General features: G+C 39.3%; 2 protein-coding genes across 3 annotated transcripts in view; one reads left to right on the top strand and one right to left on the bottom strand.

Moving 5' to 3' along the window:
• KCTD3 (potassium channel tetramerization domain containing 3) overlaps positions 1–7,456 on the top strand; it is a 65,860-nt gene extending 58,404 nt beyond the window's left edge. Inside the window, exons 16-18 of one of the 2 annotated variants that reach the window (XM_048843171.2) lie at positions 2,250–2,434; positions 2,526–2,658; positions 3,236–7,456. In XM_048843171.2, coding sequence (XP_048699128.1) covers positions 2,250–2,434; positions 2,526–2,658; positions 3,236–3,803 — 886 coding nt within the window. In that variant the 3' untranslated portion in view covers positions 3,804–7,456. Of the gene's footprint in view, positions 1–2,249; positions 2,435–2,519; positions 2,659–3,235 lie in introns of both variants that reach the window. The other variant, XM_048843170.2, reaches the window with a different exon arrangement.
• A 1,246-nt stretch (positions 7,457–8,702) lies between these two features.
• The window catches only part of USH2A (usherin), a 580,026-nt gene continuing 571,775 nt past the window's right edge, over positions 8,703–16,953 (bottom strand). The window contains exons 69-71 of the mRNA XM_048843172.2: positions 14,538–14,782; positions 10,037–10,261; positions 8,703–9,280 (exon numbers count right to left, since the gene is read on the bottom strand). Of these exons, the coding sequence (XP_048699129.2) occupies positions 9,191–9,280; positions 10,037–10,261; positions 14,538–14,782 (560 nt within the window). The 3' untranslated portion in view covers positions 8,703–9,190. The remainder of the gene's footprint in view (positions 9,281–10,036; positions 10,262–14,537; positions 14,783–16,953) is intronic.

The raw sequence follows: 16,953 nt of genomic DNA, 5'->3' as shown, positions 1-16,953 counted from the left end.
TCATTCACTGGGCAAAATGGGGAACTGGCAGTCAGGATCCCCCTGGGTTATTTTTCTGGCATTGCTACTAGGTCACTGTGATGTTGGGCTAGTGAAGGTGTTTCTTTTTACCCATATGTAAAATGGATGTACTCTACCTTCCAGGGATATTTTGAGGCTTAATAAAAGTGCTGATTAGCATTGGATGAAAGGGGCTACATAAGGATAAAAAACATCAATTTGGGTTTCACTTGTAGCATAACAATAAAATTGTACTTTGCAAGTTAAATGCAAGCTGGCTGCAGGCAAACTGCGTGTACTCTTTTAATGGATGCTTAATTATGTTCCTGATTTTAGAGCGGTCTTCTGTTCTTCCATGTGTTGGTGTGTATTGCTACCTTTCATTAAAAAACTGATCCTGTGCTTGCTTTTAGTTTTAAAATAAATGAAAGCCAAAGCTGGTGTGGCAGTAGCTAACATGCTCTTGAAAGCCCTGGATACGAGTTTTAAATTGAAAGTGCTAGTACAGACATGGCTGTTAATAGTTCACCAGTCCCCCATACCTGTAACGCATGGCCTATCATCGGTTAATCTTGTAAGGAATAAAAATCCTTTAAGAGAATCAATCTTCTTTGCATCAAAGGTCATTACATATAGTCATAAGTAACTGTTAAAGTAATTAATCAAGAGAGTACATTTTCCATGTACCTAGGCTATCCATTTGACAGCTTGTTTGTTTTTTAAGCAAATAGCATTAGAAGTCCATAATATGGTTGGAGGCCAAAATATTGTCCCAATGAATGTTATAAATCACTGTGATTTAATGTTCCGTGCATACACAGTGAAGAAACTGCCAAATGTTTATTAAAATTGGTGTCATATTAGGATAAATTTTAACAAAGTAATAACTCAAAACCATTTTCAACTCTGACCTCTTTTTTTGTTTCCTGTCCTGTTTCGTTATGGCAGATTCTGTATTCTAATCAAACTATTCTTCCTTGATAACTTAATTAAGCCACAATTTAAATTTTGATGCCACAGTAATCTCAGTAGTTATGAGTAAAGCAAAACAGGAATTCTCATTGCTTAGCCATTTTCTCTTCCCTTTAATTCATGCAATGCAGGAGCAAGTTTCAGTTTAAATATCCTGTTTGTTTTGTGCACAAATAAGGATATTTGTAAAAACGCAGCGGAGTTGCAAAAAGCAAATCTACCATGCACTGGATTAGATGACTCCTAGAGCTGGCCTACATAGTAAGTTACTGCATGGCAAGTCAGGGTGTGAATCTATAGCACGCCAGCTTGCCCCATGCTAATGTCCAGTATTGATACTTCTACAGCGCAGTGAGAGTCTTGGAGTACAGGTTAGCATATTGTTGCACACTCTGGAGCTGTCACTGTGCTGGAGATTCATACCCTGGCTTGTCACACAGTTACTTGCCGTATAGCTAAATCCACAGTATGGAGGTACTCACCCTGGGCTATGATGGTAGTGGAATCTGTCCTCGAGTGTTTTAAAAAAAACCTGAACAATAAGTAAGAACAGGAAGGAGGTGGCTAACATCCCCGACTTTTACAGGCTTCCTGATTTCACTGTTGTGAAATGAAGTGAGGTGAGTGACATCAAACTACCCGAAACTTTAGTCATTTCATTCCGAACCTCATTTTTCCCTCTCATGTAATTCTTATCTTTTCATCTTGGTGTGACATTTTCTGAATTTAAATAAACTTTTTTTGCGTAAACTGGTTAGTTTTTAAATTCAGAGTTGCCCTGGATTTTGTTTCTCTTTGAGAACAAATACCTGTGACATGTTTGAAGGAATTTGTTCAGTAAACTTTAAAAACTGACAGCACTTGGAAATTACATGCTAGTCTTGTACAATACTTAATATATGGTGCTGGCTTTGAACACATTTTGAGCCCAGATCTCTCTGGAGAAGCACATGCAAACCTCGAATCAGGAAATCGGCAACCCAGATTCTATAAGAAAGCAGGAAACTAATTATGGTTTTTTTTTTAAATGTGTAGCAGCTACTCGGTATTCTTTTGGAATCTTATTAAAAGTAACATTGAGAAGTGAATTGAAAAAAATTTTATGAGTTAGAAATGGGTGTTAAAAGCGAAGGTGTAATTCGGCATAAAACAAACCATAGCGCCTTCTATCCAGAGATCACAAATCTTAATAAATTAAACCTCACAATTGCCCTCCACGGTATGCGATACTATAGTTAGGATTATAATCTGTAATTGTGTTAAATGCCTTTTTGTAGAATATGCGAGATCCAGGCCGTAGACTGTACCACAATTTCTTCGTTTACTGTACGAGAATGTGAAGGATCCAGTAGGATGGGGTCAAGACCACGACGTTACCTCTTTACAGGTCATTCAAATGGCAGTATTCAGATGTGGGATTTGACCACAGCGATGGACATGGTTAATAAAAGTGAAGACAAGGGTAGGTTGTAATGTAGCAGAACTTATTTTTTGGCTCAAATGCTTGCATTAGAGGTGATCAGTGACCACTAACTTTCTTTTCTAAGATGTAGGGGGTCCAACAGAAGAGGAGCTGCTTAAGTTGCTTGATCAGTGTGATCTGAGCACCTCACGCTGCGCTACTCCTAACATCAGTCCAGCAACTTCAGTAGTTCAGCAAAGCCGTCTGCGGGACTCAAGCTCTAGGTAAGCCAAAGATCCACAGGATATACTATCAGCTGTGTGTTCAAAGACTTAGGCGAAAACTTTCAAACTTGAGTGTCTAATTTTAGCCACCCCTTAGTCCGTATTTGGGCACCTAAATAAGTGCCCTGATGTTTTTGGGACACTGCTCCCGTTGGAGTTGCATGTGTACAATTTAGGGAATGAGTGAGCCCTTGCTCACAGAGATAGGCAGGTTGGAAATCCTGAGCACATTCCACTGCCAATTATAGGACAAGCACAGCTGAGTGTGCTCTGGGATTCATAGTTCTGAAACATCCTCCCTCAAAAATCATATTTCTCTTTGTGTAACATGCATGCAGCTGACAAGCCTCGGGTGTTCAGAAGTATATGCTCTGTAACACATCTGGGAATCCAGTATACTCTTCACAAATTCCAAATGGCTTTCTATTTGGCTAGAGAGAAGGAACAATTTGCTGCATGTTTCTTACCTTTGAAAGCTGAAGTCTGTTCTGAGGAAGGTGACAGTGATGTTTGTTTGCATCAGTATTTGTTGTAACCCGTGACATGAGAAATGTTTTACTGTTGAATGTGTTTTTAGCCTCCAGTTACAGCACCATGAAACCATCCATGAAGCTGCTACATATGGCTCAGTAAGGCCATATAGAGAGAGTCCTTTATTAGCAAGGGCAAGACGGACTGAGAGCTTTCACAGTTACAAGGACTTTCAGACTTTTAATATGAACAATAGTATGGTGGACAAGGCTGTCCCTGAGACTGGCAATCTGAGTCCAGTACAAGCTGAAATGAAGAAGGCAGCAGGTGAGAGCACTCCAACAGACAAAAAGGCAACAGTACTGGAAGTAAGAGCTACTAGAATATCATCAGATGCTGGGGCAGAAGGTCAGAAAGTGCCTGAAAGCTCTTCAGAAGTGAAGAAAAGAGGGCCAGATGATGAAAGTGAGAACAAAGTAGAGAATAAAAAGAAAAGTGGATTTGATGGAGGAGGGTTTCTGGGAAGAAAGAAAGTACCTCCTCTGGTGTCTTCACCAATTATTGTGGAAGGAGGACCTGAATCACCTGGTACAGCGTCCCCATCACCCACAAAGACGACCACTTCTCCACGCCACAAGAAAAGTGACTCTGCCTGCCAAGACTATAGCTTGTGAAAATGCTAAGTTGTGTACATTTGTTTTCAAGGGTTCCAATGAAAGTTTAACACTTAACTGGATGTAACTTTTTCACTACAGATTTATCATTTTAAAAAGGCTTCATTTGAGTGTGTCTAACTGAAAGAGTTAAAATTGTAATAAGTTTTCACAGTGCACCTCAACAACTTGGGTTTACAGCACAACCAGCAAACATACTCTAAATTGATGTACTTCATTTTCATATTGTATAAAGCCAAACAGTACTTGGTACAAAACATTGATGTAAAATCCTGTTTTATGCAGTCCAGCATACACTACACTATTTGTCTTAGGAAGAGTTTTATAGGTAACTTTCTAAGTCCCATTACTGGACCTTACCTTTGAAATCACCAAAACATTAAATGCCTGACCCCTGCTTACTGGCCATTAAAGTTACCATAATTATTATTTGCAATTCCTTGGAGTCACCCATCTTGTCCTTTCACCTCCTTCAAGATAATATAAAGTAGAAAATTAGCTGGGTGCTAAAAGCTATTTCATCAATTTGAAAAGCTTCTCTTGCTGAAGTTTGCCTTGATTGTAGAGCGACTGTTTGTTGTTTCAGTATTGATAAATTTGACATTTATGTGCTACAATTCTTTTGTTTATGAAACAAATTCAAAAAGTCTTTATGCTTACAGATGTGCTAAAACATTATTTTGCATATCTTGGTCCTAATATTAAAATGCACAGGAATGTTATTATCTGTACTTTTCTGCTCATTTCTCTTTGCAGAGCTTTCAAATACCTGAAATTATAAACTATAACCTCTTGTGGAGTGGGAAAAAAAGCATGCATTTTGCTGCTCATTACTGTATATAACACTAATGTCTAAGAAATGGACTAAATATCTCTTGTTAGAAAACTTACTAGGCTATTCACACATTCCTCTTCTAAGTTTGCTGCTGTACAACAATGCCATAGTGGTGTTATGCTCTTCCAGATCATGAGAGTTTCAGCCCTCAACCAGAAATGCTGGATTCAGGTCCCCCCACATCTTCCTTACAGCAACAGTAGTACTAAACTTCAGTAAAAGTAGGGCATGCAGAGTTAAGTCGATACCGCCCATACAACTTTAATGTATTTTTGTAAAGATACACTGCTTTCCCATAATGTGGAGACTTTAGCTGGAAGTCACTGAGTTTTGCTAGTGTGAGGGTGTTTTTGGTTCTAGTTGCAGTCCTTAATGCATACGTCAATTTCTTTGCAGACAGTTTCCAAGGACCTGAGACTCTGGTGTCTTGAACCAGGTAAGGCTAGGGCTTGTGAAAGGTGCCTGCTATTTTGTTTGGTTATGCACTAGGACAGACATTTAGGAGCAGTGATTTATAAAGTTTTGGCTATTTTTAAATGCGTCGAGATTTACAGAAATGGAAAAACAAATGAGCTAGAATACCCTTTTCTCCTTCCTCAAATTTTAGCTCTCTTTAAAGAGGAGGCTAAAAATGATTCTTTAGTAGAATGCAGGGTTGTAGCCATGTTGGTCCCAGAATATTAGGGACACAAGGTGGATATTAGGTGATATCTTTTATTAGACCAACTTCTGTTGCTGAAAGAGACAATCTTTCGAGCTACGCAGCGCTCTTCATAGTAGAGTGTTATAGCATGTGGTTTTGGTTATTACTCTTGCGCTTGATGTCATTTGCCATAAAATATAGGGGAAAAATTGGATCCTCAGACTGAGGTCAGTGTAGTTCTGTGCTGAAAAATTCAAAGTGGAAAGCCTTGTGTATTAGGTAATGACATCATATCAAATAGGCTCATTTTACAGTTATTTTTGTAAAGTCAGCCTTGCAAGTTCACCCAGTGAGCTGAAAGTTTCAAGCTGTTTTTATTTTTTCTGGCTCTGACTTTCAGTGGGGTTGTACAAATAGGTTTGCAGTATTTGGTGTGGTGATGTGAGAACCCGCTTTATTTTCAATTCTCAGAGTGATGGAGGAAACCCAGATACTTTTCAGATTACAACCCTACTTTGAGACTCCAGCTGCTCAGAGCAGTCAAAGCAGGAACTGCTGCAGGGGGTAAAATAGACACCAGCTGGGGCCAGTGCTCCCAGGTGTGTAGACTTGGGGAAAAACTCGAGGAAGGAGCCATACCCAGACCCATTGTCGTAAGAGCAGCTAAAGCAGGGACCTTCAGAACTTTCTCTCTCCCCTGTGCTTATTGGCTCTTTGCTCCAATCCTCTTCCCCCTCCCTAACAATTTGCCTTTCACCTCAGATTCACACCTGCCCTGTCCCCTTCTTTCCAGCTAGCTTATCCCCCCTCCAAAAAAAAAAAAAAAATCATGGCTGTTTGCAGCCATTACATTGTTCACTCAGTTGTATTGCTACCCCCATCCTGTGTCTGTTTAGATTGTAAGCTTTTTAGGGGAGGGATTATCTACTACTCTTTTTACACAGGGAGGCCTGATTCTCGGTTGGGTCTTAGGCTTTACTGTAGTAAACATTCTTTCATATTAATAGGGGGAAATTAAATCTACTTCATTCCATGGCATGAATGCACTATAATATTTGTAGAGTTCTACTTAAATATTGAATGCTGTGGTATTCCTTTACATATACAGTGCTCACACTTTTATTCTTAATCCTTTCATTGCCTTCCACTTGTGGAAGCTAAATTTAGACCCACCTTAGAACTGTTCCTCCTAATACTGTTGGTCTGTGTATATGACTTCTGTTGCTAGTAGAATGCATGGTACAAGTCAGCGACTGGCATGCTCAGTGTTCATAGAATATCAGGGACCTCAGGAGGTCATCCAGTCCAACCCCCTGCTCAAAGCAGGACCAATCCCCTATAGTTGCTCCAGATCCCTAAATGGCCCCCTCAAGGCTTGAACTCACAACCCTGGGTTTAGCAGGCCAATGCTCAAACCACTGAGCTATCCCTCCCCCCACCCCCCGTGTTGCAATTGCGCAATGATTTTGTTCAGGTCTTAAAGTGCAAACTAAAGATGCCGCTCTTCAGACAGGATCTTTCTTAGGAAAGGAAACATCTGCAAGAATAAACAGGAGGTGCAGCTGAATAAGAGTTTCTTTAACCAGAGGCAGTGGAAAGTGCTGTTACTTCCAAGTCTCCATTTGTATTTTGTACACTGCAGAATAAGTCTAGCTGTACACTTGGGACATTTCCACATAATGAATAACCAAATTTTTAAAATGGGAGAAAAAGTCTTTGGATAAAACCATTGCCACAACATTTACATAATACTAAAAACAAGCCAAGCTTTAACGGTGCTTGCATGTGAAATAAGATGACTGGTCAAATTCACACCTGCTTTTTTTTTGTGACTCAATCCCTATCAAGTAGTTGATTTTAAATGAATTTTGAATTGATCTGTAGGGTAGGAATGTTACATTATGAACGCCAGCATTGATTACCTCCCTCGGCCAGCTTTAAGTTATAAGGCAGACAATCCTGCACCACAGTCTGTTTTGAACTTTCTGTTGCTAACTAGGCCAGTTTTTAATGTTGTGGATTGTTTAAAAGGTGAACTGGAGAAAAGGCAGCACCCTGTCACTACTTTCTTTATTGTAAAATTAATATCGAGCTTGTACATTCAGCCTAATTTTAAGCACACACTTTTTTTGTTCTTTATATTATGTGGTAATAAAAATACTTGTATTAAATTTAGATGTAACCTTTTATTAATCTATATTTTCAGATTAATTTACAGGCACAATAGAATCCTAGTCTTGAAAATAAACCAATTACTACAGTTTGAACTATGCAATGCTTTTTTCCCTACCACAGAAATAATTAAGATACTCTAATCTGTACTGTACACTGTATAAGAAATTGCTAGTATTGTATAATTGATTATATTGCAACATGTATACCATAATAGCCAATACTTGAATTCTGCCTCCCTACTCCTTTTGAGTATTTCCTTACTGTTTAATTTAAATGAGACTATTTGTAGAGTAAGGTATGGGGGGGAGGAAAGAACAGAATCCTATCTTGCCCTAAACGTATGTTAAAACAAACACTGGCAATAACTGTTCACATTACAGTAAACAGATTTCCTCTAGGGGCCCTAATGTTCCAGCTCAGCTCATAGGTATTCTGTCTTACGCCCAGCAGTTTGGATAGAAAATAGAAACAATGAGATCTGTCCGTTTAAAACGAAGCTGTAATAACTCTTTTGTTCTTTCCTGTGAAGCTTACCTTATGGGTGGGTTTTTTACCACTTTGTTTTTGTCACATCCCTTTCCTAATTTGATGATGTTTGCATTTCACTGTTTCTCAAAGCAATTTCCAATTGCAAAATGTAAGGATCATGCCAAATGCATGACAACCAAGATAGTTTTGTTGGAGAGGCTTCATCACAATGCTAAACAGCAGCTGATTCACCAGAGATTTAATAGTAAATTATTTAAATATGTTAAAGACACGCCTTATTCCTAAGAATTTGTTTTTAGAGCTATGATCATCCTGACTTATTTCTCTAAGACCAACACCAGAGGGCAGGCACTAGAAACTACAATACATGTGAGTAAAATCCAGAACAGCTTTCACTAAATTACATTTTGATACATTTCAAATTTACTCTTGCAGAGTCTGGTGTGGCAAGGTTCTGAGCACCCTTAGATCTTATTCTGGGAAAGTGAGAGTACTCAAGATGTCACAGGATCACATCTTTCGTGATTTTAAATCAATCTCCTGTTGTACATGATCTAAAGTAGATTGAAATGGACAGAAACATTTTAGGGTTCCTGACTAGATGGGCAATTGCACAAGTTTTCTGTGCTTTTGCATCTGTAGCAATATTTCATAGACAGAATTAACTCTTCCTTCTTTGCTGTCTTAATTAAAGTGAGCAAACTGGGTTGTAATGCTCTTAAGAACAGATCTAAATTTATTCTACATTTTTATATACTTGTTGACCAAACCCCTTTTTTTTTCCCCACTGATCATACATTTCCCACCACAGTATAATATAATGAAACATGATTAAAGTTTCAGGATTAGGTATGTGCAGCTGTAAAAGTGTTTGTGAAACTTCTCTGTATATTATATTGGCTATTTAAGGTCTTGCCAGTACTGTGACACAACGTTGTACATACAATACATTCTTCTCACCTTCCCCTTTTGAAATATTTCTGTATGATATTTGCAATAAATGTTTAACACTGATCGATATGTAGAGAGTACATTTACAATATATAACTATATTCTTGGCTGTTGCAACAGTACTCCTAGAAAATGCATTCATACTGCTAAAGTTCCAGTAGGCACCCTTTTTAAAACATAATCCCCAAGCTGTTACATGAGAAATTAATTTCTACATGTTAAATTGAACAAAACAAAGATTTTGTGTTCCTTCAGCTGCTTTGGGTTGGCTGTGGTACTTACTCCAAATAGGTATCACAACTGGGTGTCAGTGAAGGTTGTATGTTCTTTAGTTACTGTACTGAAGCCTTTGATGGCATTCACAAGGTCTTCATCATCCACATACTAGGGAGGTAAAAAAAATTAGCCAAATCACTTGCAGGGTTTAAGTACAAATTTAGAGAACTATAAACACTGACCTAGTCATAGAACCACAAAACTAGAAATAACAGAGATTTGTTGTTCCAAAGAAATAGACTTGCTACACGCACAGTCACAATACTTGACTGCATTATCAAACTGATTCGCACTAAGACCTGGTCTAGACACAGCTTTATACAGTCATAAAATCACATCCCTCACCAAAATAGTTCGTTAATTCCCATAAATATTGGTGAATAACCTGTACTGCTATACGCACCTTTACAGTGGTAGAATTGCAACCACTCTCGGGGATTGTACTGCTTTAATTATATCAGTTTAGAAACCGCATGAGAGCCACATAACCAATAGACTACTGAAACATCTCACTGAATGTCATGTTTTCGCTGTAGTTATGTGCAAAAAGGAATAAAATGTCTGATGTATACAGTACCGTAACTGTGTAAAATAGTTGGTAACATTTCCAAAAACACCTTTGTGATTCATGAGCTGAAGTCCCACTTTCAGAAGTGACTTAGCTGCTTCTGAAAATAGGATTTAGGCTAGTCATTAGTACCCAGTACCTCAAAGGTATTTAGGCAAGTAACTCTCATTACCTTTGAGGATCTGGGCCTAGATGCTTTTGGAAATTTTGCCCAGCATCTTGGTAAACATCAGTTACTAAGATAATGCCAAATGTGCATGCATTCATGGAATTGTAGAACTAGAATAAGAACTTACCAACCCACTATCATGACCATGTATAATGGTATCCCACACAGAATCTTCTATTAGGGACTTCTTGTCATAGACATCAATAAGTTGACTGACACTGCGATGTAAAGACCCTTGGGAGGAGGTACGATTCATCTGCCTTTGACTCGGTATCTGTAGAATGGAAGTACTTTGGTTGCTACGATTACTCAAAGGAGACCCGGGTCCTGGAATTTTTGTATCTGCTAGTCCCTAGGAATATTGGAATAAAAGGGATGTGCTTATGAAAGGTTTACATGAAAAATGTAATAGATTAACATTTCAGCTCAAATAAATCTGTTACAAAGTTAGTTATTTTCAAGGGCTTTATTTTGCAGTAGAAGCCATAGTACTAAAGTAACATGGTAGTGGTAGAGGTTTTTAGGCTGATAACAGAACATCGTTATCACTAGCTCCAGCTATTGTTCCCTGTGGAAACAATGGCTTACTGCAATGCGGTTTAACAAGGTGATCTCTTGAAGATCGCTTGTTAAGCATGCAATCGAAACATGTCATCACAGTAATTGCCATTCCATTTTAGAACCAGGAAATAGACAACTGATGGAACACTTGCAAAGTTAGGAAGCACCTGGCTTATCTGCCAGGGGACAATACCTGGCAATTTTAGCAACTAGCTTTTGTGAACTTGTGTAAGTATGTGTCTCTAACAGCCATTTGACCTTTCTCGCTCTCTGGTTTTCCAAAAAGTTGTGTAAAACAAATTATATGTTAAATCGACAAGTAGAGCCCCAAATGGGTTTTTTTAACATACTGAAACTCCTACAGTACAGTAACACACAACTATGCACGTTCTTTATTATACCCTTTAAAGTGGCAGCTATACACCACTTTGGATCATCTGTCACAGAATCTTCAACTGCTAACAGCTGTGCAGTAATAAAACATGCACCATGCAAGAAATTCTCAGGCAAAACACTTCAATTAATTCCAGGTTTGATTGCCACAGCACACAGGTTGCATACTCGTTAACTATACCTCAAAACGCATTGTGTAACTTGTTAGAGTAACACTACTTGCGGACTCTGACATCTCGGCAATAGAATCAAACTGAGATTTAAAAGGAAGGAGAGTTGTTAACAGCAATGCTACATTAGCCCAGGTGCTGTGACAAGTGTTTTATTCTGTGGTTAGATTACACTGTAAATGTAGCTAAAAATAATGGTCAGAGCTATCAGTTGAGAATCTGGGCCATTGTACTCAACTACAGGACAATGGAATGATTTTTACAATACAAACTCATGGTGGTTGAAAGTGAATTTGTTAGTCTCTAAGGCAGGTTTCACTTGTTGTATTTGTACAGGACAGCAGAGGATGAAAGTTCCAAATTCAAGTCCATAATTGAGTTTTGTGTAAAAACTGCGGTGTGACCTTGGAAGTGATGATAAAATAAAAATGAATGCCTCCATCTATAGCCCTTTCCTAGCAGTTCAGACTGAAATGTGTGTGCAGACATAAGCACTGCAAAGTCTTACCTTATCTCTGCTCTGTGAGACTTGTGAAGATGAGATGAGAGGAACTTGTAAAGGAGTTGCAATAGGATGCTGATGGCAGGGATTATCAGTTAAAGAGGTTTTCTGCATTTTTAAAGCATTGTAGGTAGAGAATAGAAATGGGATAAATATATAAGTACGTAGAAGACAAGGAGTTAAACAAAAGGGACGGTATCTTTCATTTTCCCGAGGAGAAATTGGATATAAGGCACATTCTGGGGTTTTTGGTTTGTTTTTTTTTCCTTCCCCAATTTAAATTTCTGCCAGTTGTTTAGCCAAAAGAGGAGCCACAATTATATTGTTGAAACTGATGGCACAATGTGCGCTGCAGCTGCTTGTGGAATTAATACAGATCTGAATGACTTACTTCAAGCTATTGACATGTCTGCTTGTATATTTAAAAAAAAATCTTTTCAAAAAGCTGAGGAAAAAATAGTGGGGAAGAGGTTGTAACGAGAGGAGTGATTTAATGGTCTTTAGAACCCAGGAGTTCCCAGGAGCTCCTCAATACTTATCTTCTTGATCACAGGTCTTTCTGTGTGCTCTTGGGTATGTTACTTTCTGCCTCAGTTTCCATCCTAAAATGGGCATGCATACTACTACTACTAACCTTCCTCAGTAGGGTGTTTTATATAATTCCTAACTAATGTTCACACGTCCTAAATAGTATTGGACTCCTTTCCCCAACCCTCAGCTCCAAGAGAGTATTGTGTCATGTGACTCCATGGAAAGTTAGGCGATTTTCAAGTCTCACTTTGTATTTCCAAAGCTAAATTATGATTTTTTTAACAGTTCCTCATTTAGCCTTTTGTAATTGACATTAAGAGTTGCCACAAAAATGTTTCTAAGGCAAGCCGCCCCAGTCTCAAGGGGGTCCTTCTGAAAACAGGCACATTTTCCTTTAAGGCACCCACTTGGCCACCTAGCTCAACACCATTCCATGAGGAGCCAGAACACTCACAGGTCCTTAAGGGGCTACATAAAGATCTAAACTGGCAGCTTAATGGGTTGTTAACATAATTCTTTAAATAAAGACATGAGAGCAGCATGCTTACTAATCAGTGGTGTTGTGCCTGACAAGCTGAACAGATGTGGCAGCTGAGGGCTACTGTTCCCTGATGAAGGGCACATTATAGAAGGACAAGATGGCTGGATGAATCCATAGAAATACACCCTTCCTCTTTCCAATCTGACAACCAAGCTCCTGGAAGGCAGAGTCCTTCTCAATTTTTGCTTATACCTTGTGCATGCTAAATGGTGAAGAATGTGTTTAAAGCCCCCAATTCAACTTTTACACAGGAAAATACAATGTCAGTAGGCCCAAGCAGCCCCCAAAGAAAGATGTGAAGCAAAAGAGAGCAGGGGATAGGAATGGGGAAGGAAAAGGCACAAACTCACAGTAATGTGCTTTTTGTTGCTATAATTATCTAGGATTTTATACTGTCATCTATCACCATGGTATCTGAGGAGTCTATATGTGTCAGCAGGGTTTAAAATGCTGTGGTTTTGCATTCACTGAAGTCTGGCAAAACTCCCATTGACATTAATGAGTGCTGGATCAAGCTCATAGTTTGTAGAATTGTACTGAACAGTCACTTGAAATAATGCATCCGATGACATGAGCTGTAGCTCACGAAAGCTTATGCTCAAATAAATTGGTTAGTCTCTAAGGTGCCACAAGTACTCCTTTTCTTTTTCAAATAATGGGAAACTAGTGAGCACTATTCTAATATTTATTCCTTTTGCCTGAGAACTAATTTACATAATGGGGCAACTCCTCAGCTAGTATAAATAAGAGTGACAGACTAACGATTTCCTGAATGAACTTCGCTGAATTAAATTAAACCTTACTGAATTAGTTTTCATTGTATTAAATGCAAATATGTATGGTGAGATTGTATGGAATTTATTTAGTAGGAAGATTAATGCAATCTGGAACGTATGAGGAAGTCCAAAGGTCTTTTTGGAACAATATGTGTGAAGTGGATTTCTTTAGAAAGAGCTTGAGCAAATTCTCCCCCTAGTTCAAACTGGGTTCTCCAGGGTCCAAGAGACAAAGAAAGGTGTTTGAGATGAGTTTGTTTACACTGACGCAGAGCCTTCTTCCTGAACCAGCAAATGGACAGGACCGCAGCTCCACAGAGGGTCCCATCTTTAGGGTAAGGGTGGAAGGCTGTCAGAATCCATGTTAGGATTGGGGTGGACTCTGGTAAGCTTGTTAGCATGTGTGTAGGTTCTTCTATTTGTTTTCACCTTAGGAATAAAGTAGGCTTGCAGAGGAAGTGGTATGCAGTAAGCTAGAACTGTTGACAATCAGTCTCTGAAGAGAAAGCAAACAGGTGTGCTTGGGCAACCTGTCAGTGCTGGGAAATACAAAGAGAACAGTGCAGCCTGGGAATACCCAGTCAGAAGGGGGAGAGACTGGTCTCCACCCAGAAAAGCAATGGCCGTGGAGCTAGAAACCAAGAATTGGTGCCTTTGGTGGTCCACTATGGGGAAATACAGGTTTAGTTGCCCTGAACTGTGACTATAAGCATAGCTTGACTGAGTCAGTGGGGCTATATTGATTTACAGCAGCTAAGGATTTGGCCCAGTCAGTGTATCAATACCTGAAGAGTGACCTCCCCAATAATACAATAAAGCTAAAGATGTCCTACCCCTGTGTCATTTAAGGAGTTAAACGTATCTCGGTCTTCCTACCACATTCATCACTGTGGTATCTGACCAAGAAAAAAACCACCCAAGTTCTGTTGCTTATTTGAACGGTAGTCACCACTTACTTCCAATTTACAGCTTGGGTCATTTTGTAGCTTACAGATACTCTTTCACGTGAAGCAATATGTACATTTTCCCTCTTACTATATTCAAATTGTAAGTTAATGCCCTTAGACTGCAACATTATCCTTTGTAACATATGTTCCATTGCAATAACTCTCTGTACAATATAAATACACATTATTGCGCTTTGCATGACATACCATGTGGGTGTCTCCTGGTGAATATACAGTCATTGGCGATGTCCGCTTTTGGAGTGGAACTAAGGGAGGCCTTTCTCTTGCATATGGTTGCTTTTTTATTTTTCTTCGTAGAATCAAGGACAGAAAAATAGCCAAGAGGATCAAACCTAGAACTGCCATTAATATCACAAACCACAGTTCAGTGTAAAATGTTGCATATTTAGTCTCTGCTTCATCCTTTTCTCCAGGAGTTGTTAATATAGGACCTGTATAATCCAGGAAGGTAAAAGGGAAACATTATTTTAGAAAGCAGTTTAGTGATAGATCATCCCCTTATTTGATAATAAATTAGAAAGAAGTTTGAAGCAGTTTGTCACAGTGTGCTTATTTGCACTTATGTTCAAGGTGGTGTAATGGTTCAATATGCTAGTGGGCTGTAATAAAAAGCTTACTGCACTCAGGAGACCATGCTTAAAGTTCTGGCATTGCTGCCTGGGTTGGAAATCACCACTGCACTGGCATCTCCTAGGAAAGGGGGGGGGGGGATTCGAAAAAGGTTGATCAAAGTAACCTTGAACAGTTGAAACAATGATAATTTCAGGGTAATTTCAGAGAGGTGCAGACAGGATGTTTTCTGCAGCACTATAGCCCAGCACAAGAAGCAGTTGCTACTGTGGACACTGCAGCGCAGATTATAAAACAATAAAGCCAAAAAATTAGGATGAACGAAGAGGCCAAATAAAATCAAAAGCTTAGGACAGGGCCATGAAAAAGATACACAAAGTGTTCCACTGTTCCTTCCAATACATAGTGCACATCACTGCACAGCTTAGAAAAATCACTTGCATAGTGGGCAGGGGGAGGAAACGCCTTGTAGCAACAGTAGCTTTGCAGGATATGCAGCGATGCATTCAAAGAGGGCTGAGGGTGCTAGAGCCCCAGAAACAAGAACAGAGGAGAGGTGACGCCTTTGCCACAAAGCCACTTCTAGGTTATAAAAAAACAAATAAACTTCATCTATTTACCACCCCTCAACACAAAGGACATCTGGCCAAGAAAATGAAATCAGGTGTCTCTGTTGTGTCTAACAAAACAAAATATTTTTGGCTCTGAAGTCCTATTTCAGCTTTGGTTCAAAAACACCTAAGGGGTTTTCACAGTGTGATTATCCCTATTCCCCATTTCTGGTTCAGGAAGCAAGGGTTTAATGCAGGACGCTGACAATATCCTCCACTCTTCTAGCAGATTAAAAAGTAATCCACTGCTCCGCCACACCTGCATATTGAGACTGGCCCACACTGATGGCTTAATACGAACTTGGATGTGGCTCACAGAGAAAACTAATATGAGCACTTGCAGAAAGGAATCTCCGATACAGGCCAACAATGGGCCCCCATGGCAATTTGTAATTGTTTACATCTGCCAGGGCTCTGCTTCCAGGAAGTTCCATTGTTTCTCCTTAGAAACTGGTGTGGTGATTTACCTTAATCTGATCTGTCTCGTGGATGATATGTCTGAGATATAACTAGTGGTCAAAAAAGAAAACAAGATGTTTGGCTGCATAAGGAAAGGGATGAAGTATAATGCCTTTATATAAATCCATACTACAGCCTCAGCTGGAGTGATGTGTGCAGTACTAGGATCCTGCACCATTAGAGGGGGTTCAGAGAAGGGTGATAAGAGTGATTAGGTACATGGAAAGACTCTTACAGAAAGAAAGGCTGAAAAGATAGGGATTGTTTACAAAGGAGATGAATACGAGGGGACATGATACAAGTATATAAAATAATGAATGGTCTAGAGAAGGAAAATGGGGAGCTACTGTTCTCCCTGACGCACAACACAAGAACAAGGGGACATCCAATGAAATTCAGCAGTGGGAAATTCCAAACTGATAAAAGGAAATACTTTTTACATGATGCACAATTAGTCTGTGGAAACCACTGCCTCATGATGTTGTTGAGGCTAAGAACATAAGGGAGTGGACATTTATATGGATATCAAGAACATATAGAGTTATTATGCTTAAGGTTTTTAAAGGAATATTAAAACTTTGTATTTCAGGTTTTAAGCCAATCTCTGTCAGCGATCAGGATAAGACTTAACATGGGGGGGGGGGGAGGCGCAGCTTACTCCACATTTGTCTACTGTGGGGTTCTTATATCTTTCTCTGTTGTTGGCCACCGCTGGAGACAGGACTAAATTAGATGATCCTCAGGTCTACACCTATGTTCCTATGTATCTAACAGCAGCAAAATCTCTGTATTTGGATGCTCTTTGGGCAGGCCATGGACCTGACCCTGCTCTCCTCAGCATGAAAGACAAAACTTCCAGTGATTTCAACAAGATCAGGCCCTGTGTCAACATCCCTCTTCCTCAGCTGAAGACTGGAAAACTCAAGTTTCAGCCTATTTATTGTGATGTCACCACCCCATTC

This window comes from Caretta caretta, chromosome 3 (assembly GCF_965140235.1).
Source record: "Caretta caretta isolate rCarCar2 chromosome 3, rCarCar1.hap1, whole genome shotgun sequence".
NCBI lineage: Eukaryota > Metazoa > Chordata > Testudines > Cheloniidae > Caretta > Caretta caretta.
This window is presented reverse-complemented; position numbering and strand designations above follow the sequence as displayed.